Source organism: Amblyraja radiata, chromosome 6, assembly GCF_010909765.2.
Source record: "Amblyraja radiata isolate CabotCenter1 chromosome 6, sAmbRad1.1.pri, whole genome shotgun sequence".
NCBI classification, from domain to species: Eukaryota; Metazoa; Chordata; class Chondrichthyes; order Rajiformes; family Rajidae; genus Amblyraja; species Amblyraja radiata.
In genome coordinates this window covers 87,698,485-87,712,074 of record NC_045961.1, presented here as the reverse complement: position 1 = coordinate 87,712,074, position 13,590 = coordinate 87,698,485, and the positions used below count along the sequence as shown (strand labels likewise).

Below are 13,590 nucleotides of genomic sequence, written 5' to 3'. Positions count from 1 at the left end.
CGAAACGTTGCCTATTTCCTTCGCTCCATAGATGCTGCTGCACCCGCTGAGTTTCTCCAGCATTTTTGTGTACATTTGTTCTACAAAGTTTGGATTCATTCAAAAGGCCGCACTTAATGGCCTTAAGGCCACAGGTTCCCCACCCCTGGTCCAAGGGGTCGGGATGGGTGTGGGAATACAGTTTACCCCACCAAGGACTAAGTGGGAGAACATCAGATAGTTCCTGGAAAGGAGGCAGGGTGTCTTGGAGTACTGGTGCAAGACGTGCCATGTGGAGGGAATAGTGTACAGTATTTTTGATTTGATTTTAGAAACAGCATGGAAACAAGCTATTCGGCCCACCGAGACCATGCCGACCAACGATTACCCGTACACCAGTTCTATTCTTCACACTAGGGACAATTTACAGAAGCCAATGAACCTACAAAGCTGCATGTCTTTGGAATGTAGCAGAAAACCGAAGCACCCGGAGAAAACCCATGCGGGTTTTTAAACTCCGTTCTTAATACTCCCCCCCCCACAGAACACCTCCTCTCCCAGTGCTTGGTCCACACTGGGTGAGGAGTGGAAGGCAGTAGTTGGGAGCAGCAAAGGGGCGTGAGTTTCCGGGGCTGTAAACAATGGTCTTAGGGACATCGTCCCATCTCTGAAAACATATCACCGGCCGGCTAAAACTCGTGGAATTCCCTCTACGCATTGACGCAGCGGTAGAGTTCTTCTTCTTGGGAATGAAACATAAATCTCAAGCCGGGTGTTGAGCAGCTAGGTTGTTGTCTCTGCATTAATGTCTGCCAGGCCCTGAGCTCCATTTGGTGGGTGGTAGAGCGGGCACCCAGAGATGACATGGTTGTCTGTCTGTTGTTCTGCTCCCTATTCACAGGCTGGGCTCTGGCGGAACCCCCATCTCCACACGCTGGCATTGAAACGCCCAACTCCACAAGTAGAGTTGCTGCCTTACAGCGCCAGGGACCCTGGTTCGATCCTGACGACGGGTGTTGTCTGTACGGAGTTTGTACGTTCTCCCTGAATCCTGCCAGGGGGGGGGGGGGGGGGTTCCCGGGTGCTCCGGTTGCCACCCACCGTCCAAAGACGTACAGGTTAATTGGCTTCGGTAAAAATTGTAAATTGTCCCTCGTGTGTAGGCTAGTGTTAGTGTGCGGGGATCGCTGGTGGGCACGGACTCGATGGGCCTGTTTCCGCGCTGTATCTGGAAACCAAGCCCACGGCAGCGCCTTCAGCAGGATGGGTTTTCCACACACAACATTCCCGGGGAAGTTCGGGTCAGGCCATAAACTCCATGGACAAAGTAGTGGTGCTGGCAGCACCCATCTCGGGTCTGGGGTTAGATCCCGCCCTTTTGAATCTCAGGCAGCTTTCTTTATACATTTTTTTCCCTTTTATTCATCAACGTCCGAAAGGTTTTGTTCAGGATACTCACCTCATGTTTATTCTCTGGGGAGCTTGCAGCGTTTTTTATCTTTCCGGTCAACAGTTGCTGAGCTGTGGGTCAGTCGGCGTGTCAAACTCAGCGCCGGACGAGAGACTTCGTTAAACCTGTCCGAGAATCAAACGGGAGTCAGTCCGATTGAAGCCGACCTGAAGATCAAAAGCCATGTGGGAATGAGAGAGAAACGCCCGCTGGGCCCATATTCGCCGCCTCCGGCGAAGCTGCACCCCCTCCTCAACTACCGGCACCACCCCCCTTACATCAAGCCCCTCCGGGACCCCCCATCCACTGACCCCTCTCCCGGTTGACCCATACACTGTCGCCTCTCCTGGCGGCCCCCACCCCACTGATACCCGTCCCCTCTTCACGCTCCCTGGCGCTCGCCACACGGATATCTCCCTGCATTTAGCCCACCCCCTCCTTCCCAACTACCGGCAACTCACACCCAGTTTACCCACACACATGACACTGTCATCCCCCCCCCCCCCATTGCCAGCACCCCCTCATACTTCCCAAAACCCTCCCGCCACTCACACGTGATTGCACCCCCACACCCACAGTTCCTCCCCCCACCCCCACCGTGACCCCACCTCTCCACTCCATCAGTGGCCCCATCCTTGCTGCATCTCCACAGCCCCCCACCACCCCAAAGCTTGCCCCTCCTCACTCCACGTCCACAGGGAGCCCACCGTTCTCCCACCCTCCCTGCATGCTCACACGCTGTAAGCTTCTACTATGTCTTTGTGCAATGTCACTGAGCGCCAGAACTATCACTGGGGGGGGGGGGGTGGGAACTGATGATTACTTCTTTAGATCTCCGGATGTGATGGTTGAAGGCAGAAAGGTGGGTGCGCTACCAGAGTTATGAGTATTTTTGGATACCACGTGGGATTGGACAACAGGCAGGAAGGGTTTGGAGGGGAATGAATGTAGATGGACTGAACATGTGCAGGAGAGAGAGAAAGGAAGGATACGGCATTGGGGTGGAGGAGCAGGCTCATGCGGAACACAACTACAAGCTGATCGAACGGCCTACACCTGGCCTGCAGTTCAATGTGAAGTTTCACCCTTGATTTCAGCCAGTGCCCTGGTCTCTACAATTATGCCACAAACTCCCTTCTTTTGCATTCAGTTTTCACAATTAATAATAACTTCATACCTTTCCTGAGTTTCTAACTATGGCTGAGCCTGAGAGTAATTATGATATTGAAACAATAACCATTCTCCCTTGACTAACCTCCCTGTTTGAATAGCCCATGCACGTGGCTGGTTAAACACTTCAGTAGGTTAATGTTATCATAGAATGAGTTGTTACACAGTTGTGCCTTGGAAACAATTGAGGCTGAGATCCTTTTATAGACAAACATTCCCCAAGGCTGACATCATGCTCCTACCCAAATAGAGCACTGCATATTTCACAGAGTCTGATCGGAAACCCTCCGGTCACAAAATGGCCACAACATCCATGAACATCAAAAGCCCTCATCCCCAGCGAGTCCTGCAGTTGACTCTCAGAACAATCTCTTCCAGGCCCAAAAGGGAAATTCCCACGGAAAATCCTTTTGAGCTGCTTTCCTTAAGGGTTAAGTCACTGATCTGTACAGAGCAGGACAATTAACATGGAAACATAGAAAATAGGTGCAGGAGTAGGCCATTCGGCCCTTCAATATGATCATGGCTGATCATCCAACTCAGTATCCTGTACCTGCCTTCTCTCCATACCCCCTGATACCTTTAGCCACAAGGGCCACATCTAACTCCCTCTTAAATATAGCCAATGAACTGGCCTCAACTACCTTCTGTGGCAGAGAATTCCAGAGATTCACCACTCTCTGTGCGAAAAATGTTTTTCTCATCTCGGTCCTAAAAGATTTCCCCCTTATCCTTAAACTGTGACCCCTTGTTCTGGACTTCCCCAACATCGGGAACAATCTTCCTGCATCTAGCCTGTCCAACCCCTTAAGAATTTTGTAAGTTTCTATAAGATCCCCCCTCAATCTTCTAAATTCTAGCGAGTACAAGCCGAGTCTATCCAGTCTTTCTTCATATGAAAGTCCTGACATCCCAGGAATCAGTCTGGTGAACCTTCTCTGTACGCCCTCTATGGCAAGAATGTCTTTCCTCAGATTAGGAGACCAAAACTGTACGCAATACTCCAGGTGTGGTCTCACCAAGACCCTGTGCAACTGCAGGAGAACCTTCCTGCTCCTATACTCAAATCCTTTTGCTATGAATGCCAACATACCATTCGCTTTCTTCACTATCAATTCGCTTACAGTTGCAAATCCAAGCACAGGTCTGTACAGAGGTAGTTGACCCCAGCATGGTGGAGATGGGTGACTGGGCTCATAGACATTTGTCAAAGTTCCCACATTTTCACTAATCAACAACAGAGGCATTAGACAAGGCTTGCCTGCAGTGGCTTTCACAGTCCAAGATTAAATCAAGACTTGGATACTGTTCCAGAGTGTGGCAAGGACTCAAAGTAACAATTATACAGCATAGGAACAGGCCCTTCAACCCACAGCATCTGTGCTGAACTACAAACCTCTCCATACAAACTATATGCAAACTTGCCTGCCTTAACTCCATATCTCTCTATGCCCTGCTCATTCAAATACCTATAAAGTAGGCTCTTAAATGTGTTACTATACCCACCTTCAGATCCTCCTCAATAGCTCATTCTAGGTATCAACTGCTTTGTTTGATTTAAGAAAAAGGTACCCCTGAGATCCCTCTTAAACTTCCTCCCTCTCAACTTAAACCCAATCTCTCTAATTTAGTCTTAGAATACAGTCTTAGAATAAAGGGGAGGTCATTTAAGACTGTGGTGAGAAAAAACTTTTTTTCCCAGAGAGTTGTGAATTTATGGAATTCCCTGCCACAGAGGGCAGTGGAGGCCAAACCACTGGATGGATTTAAGAGAGAGTTAGATAGAGTTCTAGTGGCTAGTGGAGTCAAGGGATATGGGGAGAAGGCAGGCACGGGTTATTGATAGGGGACGATCAGCCATGATCACAATGAATGGCGGTGCTGGCTCGAAGGGCCGAATGGCCTCCTCCTGGACCTATTTTCTATGTTTCTATGTCTCTATGTAATTTTGGACATCCCTACCAAGGGAAACAGACTCTGGCAATCTATATCTTTATCTTTCATAATTCTATATATCTTTATCATGTCACCTCTGCCTCCTTCACTCCAGTGAAACAGATCCAGTTATTAAATCTCTTTATAACTCAACCCACAGCCTTTATCACTATCTGCTTAAAGGGAACCTCCATTATTCCAGTCCCACAAGAAAAAAATGAGGTGACCTGTCTCAATAACTATTGTTAAGTAGCTCTTAACATCAACCTTAACTGAGTGCTTTGAAATATTGGTAATGGCACACACCTACACCAGGGCACACTACCCGGTCCTTGTCAATATATCTGTTGTAGAGATGGTCAACAGCTTCAAGTTCGTAGATAGACACAAAATGCTTGAGTAAGTCAGCGGGACAGGCAGCATCTCGGGAGAGAAGGAATGGGTGACGTTTCAGGTGACGTGACGAGACGACCATTCCTTCTCTCCAGAGATGTTGCCTGTCCCGCTGAGTTACTCCAGCACTTTTGTCCATCTTCGGTTTAAACCAGCATCAGCAGTTCCTTCCTACACACTTCAAGTTCCTAGACATCCATATCACCAGCAACAGCCTAACAAGCAACCTAACCTATTCCCATCATACTGATGTGGTGATCAAAAATACACATCAGCCTATTTTGGGCATTTGAGAAGATATACATATCCATGAGGATTTTCTCAAACTTTTACAGATGAGCTACAGAAGGTATTTTGATGGAAGGCATCTCAGTCTGGTATGGAAACTGCTCTGCTCTTGACTGCCTGACAATGCAGAGAGTGGTGAACACACCCCTGACTCTCACAGGCTCATCCTTTTCATGTGTCAGAGTGCGTTGCATCAGGGTGGTTGGAAGTGTCGGCAAGGACACCTACCACCCTGGACATTCACATTTCTCCTACTTTTTGAAAGAAGAAGCAGGAGTTTGAAAGCCCACTGTAAATTTCCCCTAGTATGCAAGGAGTGGATGTGAAAGTGGGATAACATAGAGAGACTAAGCGTAGGCTGGGCGATCGTTTCGCAGAAAACCTCCGCTCGGTCCGCAATAACCAACCTGACCTCCCGGTGGCACAGCATTTCAACTCCCCCTCCCATTCCCCAACCAACCTCTCTGACCTGGGTCTCCTCCATGGCCAGTGCGAGCAACATCGGAAATTGGAGGAACAGCACCTCATATTCCGCTTGGGGAGTCTGCATCCTGGGGGCATGAACATTGAATTCTCCCAATTTTGTTTGCCCTTGCTGTCTCCTCCCCTTCATCAGCCCTCGGGCTGTCTCCTCCCAGCCCTCAGCCCTCGGGCTCATCCTCCTCCTTTTTCCTTTCTTCTCCCCCCCCCCCCCCATCAGTTTGAAGAAGGGTTTTGGCCCGAAACGTTGCCTATTTCCTTCGCTCCATAGATGCTGCTGCACCCGCTGAGTTTCTCCAGCATTTTTGTGTAACATAGAACTCGTGTGTACGAGTGAGTGATTGTTGGTGTGGACTCATGGACCAAAAGGCCCGGTTCCATGCTGAATCCCCACTGTTATCAGACTCCTGATCCCACTTCTTCCGCACTGCTATGAGACTACTGATCCAATCATCTGTTTCACATCCCTTTCTTGGACATGCTGTCACATATTCTTATCCTTAACCCTACCTCATTCAGTTATTGTACTTTAATATTATTTTGCATCATTTTAGATTGTACTACAAACAAGCACCATTTTGTGATTTTTTTTTGTCCAGATTCAGATTGTTGTATTACTGTATGCATCTACTTATGACCCTGTCCCACTTAGGAAACCTGAACGGAAACCTCTGGAGACTTTGTGCCCCACCCAAGGTTTCCATGTGGTTCCCGGAGGTTGCAGGTGGTTGCAGGTAGTGGAAGCAGGTAGGGAGACTGACAAAAACCTCCGGGAACCGCACGGAAACCTTGGGTGGGGCGCAAAGTCTCCAGAGGTTTCCGTTCAGGTTTCCTAAGTGGGACAGGGGCGTGACTCTGTCAACATCACATTAACAAGAAATGTCATTACACCCTGGTATATATAGTAATAAATTCACCTGAACCTGAATCTAAAGTTCTCCAATTTGCCAATATTTTCACCTATAAACCAGCACCAATCCCTATGGCACACCATGAGTCACACACGTTCAATCTGAAAAACAATCCTCCGACAGCATCCTTCGAGCCAATTTTGTATCTATTGGCTTACTCACCCTGGATCCCACATATTCTATCGTCTAGACAGGGCATACCTTGTCGAAGGCTTTGTTGAATTCCATGTAAACGTCTACTATCCTGCTCCCATCAATTTCCTTGGCCTCTTCTTCAAAACATCAATCAAATGTGAGATGCGATTTTCCACGCACAAAGCCCTGCCGACTATCCTTAATTAGTCCTTACCCAAATGCAAATAAATACTGTCTCATTGAATCCCCTCAATAACATCCCCACTCTTGATGCAAGGCACACTGGCCTATAGTTCCCTGGCTTAATCCTGTTACCCTTCTTATATTAAGGCATAATATTAACCACACTCCAGTCCCAGTACCCCGATCCTTGGCTAGCAAAAATATAAAACTCTGCCTGGTCTGGTGTCACATACCAAATTGGCAAGTTGCCGAGCTCAGGTCACTGATTGTCCCTAGTCTCAGTGACAACTCCTCAGCCACACCACGCTCGATCCATCACAAGCTGCAGCTCCTTTTTTTTAAGCTGCAGACAGTTGCTTTCACATTTTGCTGACCCCAAGTGACTCTGTTGTTATGTCATTGTCTGTGTGGGAAATATCATCCAGGCTTTTTTTAGAAGAGGAACTTTGGAAATCGTTAAGAGTCTCCAACACTTCCCGCCCTTGACTGGAAATAACTCACTGATTGCACCTGGAGGGGTCTCACCGGGGCAGTGGAAATTCACAGATGGCTAATCCCATAAACTCACTTTACATTGAAGACTAAATTGTTCTACACTGAAAATCAGAGAGAGCTTCAGCGGCATAATTCCACCAAAAGCCTTTGGCCATATGGAGCTGATCCAAGATCCACAAAACTGGAGTCGGCACTTTCGGGCATGGAATTACCCTGTGTATGAGCCTGAAAGAACATTCTACAATGAAGTCCCAGCTTCCCACTGTAAAAAACAGCTTTTATCTCCCCCTTCCAGTCTAACCATGGATTAACCAAGGTTTGCCTCTGCTCTCCGTTGATAGAAACATAGAAATTAGGTGCAGGAGTAGGCCATTCGGCCCTTCGAGCCTGCACCGCCATTCGATATGATCATGGCTGATCATCCAACTCAGTATCCCGTACCTGCCTTCTCTCCATACCCCCTGATCCCTTTAGCCACAAGGGCCACATCTGACTCCCTCTTAAATATAGCCAATGAACTGGCCTCAACTACCTTCTGTGGCAGAGAATTCCAGAGATTCACCACTCTCTGTGTGAAAAATGTTTTTCTCATCTCGGTCCTAAAAGACTTCCCCCTTATCCTTGAACTGTGACCCCTTGTTCTGGACTTCCCCAACATCGGGAACAATCTTCCTACATCTAGCCTGTCCAACCCCTTAGGAATTTTAGGTGCACAAAAATGCTGGAGAAACTCAGCGGGTGCAGCAGCATGAAGGTACACAAAAATGTTGGAGATTTTCCAGCATCTGCAGTTCCTTCCTAAACCCTTAAGAATTTTGTAAGTTTCTATAAGATCCCTCCTCAATCTTCTAAATTCTAGCGAGTACAAGCCGAGTCTATCCTGTCTTTCTTCATATGAAAGTCCTGACATCCCAGGAATCAGTCTGGTGAACCTTTTCTGTACTCCCTCTATGGCAATAATGTCTTTCCTCGGATTAGGAGACCAAAACTGTACGCAATACTCCAGGTGTGGTCTCACCAAGACCCTGTACAACTGCAGTAGAACCTCCCTGCTCCTCTACTCAAATCCTTTTGCTATGAATGCTAACATACCATTCGCTTTCTTCACTGCCTGCTGCACCTGCATGCCTACTTTCAATGACTGGTGTACCATGACACCCAGGTCTCGTTGCGTCTCCCCTTTTCCTAATCAGCCACCATTCAGATAATGTTAGGGTGCGTCTCTGAAGTCCAAAACAACATCCCTCCCCTCAGTGATATTTATTTGTTGTTTGGGGTGTGTAAACTGACTATTGTGTGTCCTGGTAAACTTCACACCATTCACAATTAATTGATTAGTTCCCCAAGGTGGATTGTTTTTGCATCTGAGATATTGCATCAATGCAGTCTCCTTTGTAATCTCTTTCCAACCATTTCAACACCATTTGGAAATCTCACCCAGTGTCCTTCTCCAAACAGCTTACTGCCCCTGACACACTTCAGAAAGCACCTAGATCAATACGTGAAGGTCTTTGGGAGTCGGTGTCGACTCTGGTGACTGCAGTGATGTAAACATATGCTGTGGGATTTCTCTGCCCCACAGATACACCATTCCCTCCCACTGTTGTCATGTTGCTCTCGAGAGCTTGTTAAGGGGCTGTTGGTGAATTGGTTACAAAGAAGCAGGGGGGAAGGAGGGGGGAGGAGGGAGTACAGAAGCAGGGAGAGGGGAGAATGGTGACCTCACTAGGGGTTTAAATGCCCTACAGAAAGCTAGAGGGAGTGCAGAGACTATTGAGAGCAACTCCAAGACGATTATGGCCGGATTCATTCGGAAATGCACAGAGTGATCCAGAAAAGGACAACATGCCATTCGCTTTCTTCACTGCCTGCTGTACTTGCATGCTTAGTTTCATAGACTGATGAACAAGGACCCCCAGATCCTGTTGTACCTCCCCTTTTCCCAACTTGACATCATTTAGATAGTAAAATGTAAGTGTGCGGATTACAGGGCTGCTAACTCTCACGTATTGAGCGTGAGAATCACGCGTTTCGCCAAATTCTCACGCTCTCACGCCGATCACAAATTTCTCATGCTCTGTAGTGAGAAATTCTGTGATCAACGAAAATTTCAAAACTCATATCAACTGTGGGAGTTGGAGAGCCGGGGTTGAGGGAGGGATGGAAGCAGATGCAGTGGCGGGGACAGATGCGGATGGGGAGCCGAGCCTGGCAAGTGTTTGCCGGGCTGGCCGAGTGTTTTCCGGGCTGGAGAGTCACTCGCTGCAGCTCCGGCCATGGAGCAGCCACAGTGTAACTGTCCCGGGTCGTCGGAGGCATCGGAAGCGTTGCGCCGCTGCCGTGAGAGTCTCTGTGCCGAATTCGCCCAGGTGACCGGCATGGATCAGGCTGCAGCTTGGTGCATCCTGGAGGACAACCAGTGGCTGCTGGAAGTAAGTACCAAGCACTGGGTAGAAACGGTGGAAGATAGTGGCCTTAAAATGGGGGTGGTTGGAGAAAGCATCCTGCTTGCCTGCTAGATTTTCACTTACTGTAACTGCAGGAAAAATGTTCCGATGTTGGGGGAGTTCAGAACCAGGGGTCACAGTTTAAGAATAAAGGGTAGGCCAGTTAGGACTGGGATGAGGACAAACTTTCTTCACATAGAGAGTTGTGAATCTGTGGAATTCTCTGCCACAGAAAGCAATGGAGGCCAATTCACTGGATGTTTTCAAGAGAGTTACATTTAGCTCTTGGGGCTAGTGAAATCAAGGGATATGGTGAAAAAAAACAGGAAAGAGGAAGATGACCAGCCATGATCATACTGAATGGCCGTGCTGGCTCAAAGGGCCGATGGCCTATTCCTGCACCTATTTTCTATGTTTCTATGCGAGTATATGGCAATAAAATTCAACCACTTGATTTTGAAGCATTCATGCATGGTGGAGGTATAATGTAGTCATAGAGTGATACTGTGTGAAAACAGGCCCTTCGGCACAACTTGCCCACATCCGCCAACATGTCCCAGCTACACTACCTGCTTTTGGTACATATCCCTCCTAACCTGTCCTATCCATGTATCAGTCTAACTGTTTCTTAAATGTTGGGATAGTCCCTACCTCCTCTGGCAGCTTGTTCCATACACCCACGTTACCCCTTAAATAGTTACCTCTTATGTTACCCAGCTTTGCCGGGCTAGGGAGTGTTTTCCGGGCTGGAGAGTCACTCGCTGCAGCTCCGGCCATGGAGCAGCCACAGTGTAAGAGTTACTTCACAGACTATTACAAACCCCCCCCCCCCCACCCAAATTCCTTTGACAGGTTGAATAGAAATGCCCCAATCTCGTTGTTTTATTAATTGAACACGGAGATGGACATCCTCAAGGAGTGTAATCAGATGGAAACTGATTCAGATGCGATGTTTAAGAGCTTGTTCAAAGAAGGGGCATATTTTAAAGGAGTGTCAGAGATACTTGCAGGGGAATGTGTGAGGAGGTTATTACTTGTCTTTAGTTTTAGCTTGAACCAGGACATCTGAAGATTCAAAGTTTAATATAGTAATTGTGCTGATACTGACTCCAACCAACCATGTAATGAATATCATCAATTCCAGAGGTGTTATTTTTCTGATGTCATTTAAACTTCAATCACTTCAATGTAAAAGTAATTGGGAATGGGGAGCATTGGAACAAAAATGTAATAGAATAATATTGCTTAAATATATAGTTATAGCATGTTAGATAACAAGAAAGCCAATGGATGTAGCAAATTTTGTTATACAAAATTTGGTCTGTGAAGTGCCCCATAAAAGATTACCGCATTAGATAAGCACCTGTGGACTTGAACATAATAGGTTAAGTCCAGGGGATCAGATATGGGGCTTTATGTGTGGGCCAGATATATTGTCAGTGCAGAGGGGCTAGGAGCAAGGCCAAGTGTGCATCCAGAGTCAAGGTCTGGAATGGTACTAGGTGTGCAGTCAAAGCTGGGACATTGGGAGTGTTCAGCACTGGGAACCTAAGCAGGTAAGCAGGTATGATCAGGATAGAATAGGGGGCCAGGTATAAGGCTGGACTCAGGGTCAGGAATGAGAGAAACTATGCAACTGGAGTCAGGGTCAGGAATGAGAGAAACTATGCAATTGGAGTCAGGGTCAGGAAGAGTACCAGGTGTGCAGTGAGACCCAGGTTGGTCAACATGGGCCAGGTGTTTGATTATAATCTGATTTCCATACATGAATATATTAAGATCATTTATGTGCTGCACCTGTTGATCAGAGCCTGGCTCTACTGTGGAATGTAATTAGGAATGTAAATTAGCCTAATCTTATCCATAGCTAATCCAATTTACAGCATAAATATTGCATTCAAGTGTAAGTTAAAAGTATACATCAGATTGCACAATTTCAAGCTGAAACATGCAAAAGCTTACAAAAAAACAGACAAATGTGAGGTGTTGCACTTTGGGAGGTCAAATGTAAGAGGAAAACATATAGAAAAATGGCCGGAGTCTGGGGTATTTTGATGTACAGTGGGATCTTGGGGTGCAAGTCTGCAAGGCTGCATGAAAGTGGCAAGACAAGCAAGTAGGGTGGAAAAAATGCATACGGCATCCTGCTTCATCAGTCAGATCATCGAGTACAAAGGCCATGTTGCATCTGCATAAAACTTAAGTTAGGCCAAATGTAGTACATGTGCAATTCTGGTCACCTCATTATAGGAAGGATATGCAGTAGAGGCTTTAGAGACGGTGAAGAAGTGGAAAAACTGCAGAGATAACAGCTGTATTTGTGATAATCTAATCATGCCTTTGTTTCTATTCTACGTTTTGATCTCCCTCTCATTACTTGTTTATTCAGCTTGAACCCATCTCTGCTCCTCAAAACCATTCCTCTAATGCCCCCTCCCACTACTCTGAGGAAAGAGATTCTTTGGAATTTCCCCCATTCAAGGGTATTGATGACATCCTAATTTTGTTTAATTCCCCACCACTGTAAAAACTCTCTCCAGGTCCATCCATTTAAAAAGGCATAATTCTGAACCTTCCCTATGCCTCTTTCCTCTAGAAGACTCTAGCCAGTTCAAACTTTCTTCATACAAGAATCTCCCATCTTCATAAGTTCATAGGTTGTAGGAGCAGAATTAGAACCAGCAGGTCTGCTGCGCCATTCAATCATGATGGGTCTATCATTCCCTCTCAACCCCATTCTCCTGCCTCCTTCCTGTAATCCCTGCCATACTAATCAAGAATCTATCAATTTCCACCTTAAAAACATCCATTTACTTGGTCTCCACAACCTTCTGTGGCGATAAATTCCACAGATTCACCACCCTCTGATTAAATAAATTCCTTCCCATCTCATTTCTAAAGGTACGTCCATTTATTCTGTGGCTATGGTCCTAGACTCCCACTAGTGAAATCTTCAGTCTAAATACCCCTTTCCACACCTTTGCAGATGCTTCTACAGACTGGTGAAGGCGGCATTTGGCACATTAGCCCTGTTTGGGCGGAGAACAGAGTTTAGGAGTTGGGACATCAGGTTGCAGTCGTGCAAGATGTTGGCGAGACTGCACTTGGGAGTATGGTGTGCTGTTCTGGATGCCCAGCTATAGGAAGGATGTGAATAAGCAGTAAAGATTCACAAGGATGTGGTCTAGACTCGAGAGCTTTCGTTATAACGGGTGCAGCAGTAGAGTTGCTGCCTTACAGCACCAGAGACCCAGATTCCGTCTCGAGGATGGGTGCTGTCTGTATGGAGTTTTATGTTCTGCCCATGACCGAGATCTTCAGTTTCCTCCCACATTCCAATGATGTACAGGTTTGTAGGTTAGCTGGCTTGGTGTAAATGTGAAATTGTCCCTAGTGTGTGTAGGATCGTATTAATGTGCAAGGATCGATGATCTGTGTGGACTCGGTGGGCCGAAGGGCCTGTTTCCGCACTGTATCTCCAAAACTAAAAGTAAGAAAGGCTAGAGTGGTTAGCACTGTTCCCCCGGGAACGAAGGAGCCTGGGGGCAAAGTTATAGTACTTTATGTTTATAAAATCAATAGGAGCATAGATGTGGTGTATTATAACAGTGTTTTTCCCAGGCTATGGGAGCCTAAAACTGGAGAGAATAGGTTTGAATTAAAGGGGGAAATATTTAAAAGGAACATTTTGTACAGAGTTTGTACGTTCTCCCCGTGACCACGA

General features: G+C 46.8%; 1 protein-coding gene across 1 annotated transcript in view; it reads right to left on the bottom strand.

Moving 5' to 3' along the window:
• Window positions 1-13,590, bottom strand: part of LOC116974732 (collagen alpha-2(IV) chain-like) — a 190,606-nt gene that overhangs the window by 160,795 nt on the left and 16,221 nt on the right. The window contains exon 2 of the mRNA XM_033023447.1: window positions 1,439-1,554. Within this exon, the coding sequence (XP_032879338.1) occupies window positions 1,439-1,443 (5 nt within the window). The 5' untranslated portion in view covers window positions 1,444-1,554. The remainder of the gene's footprint in view (window positions 1-1,438; window positions 1,555-13,590) is intronic.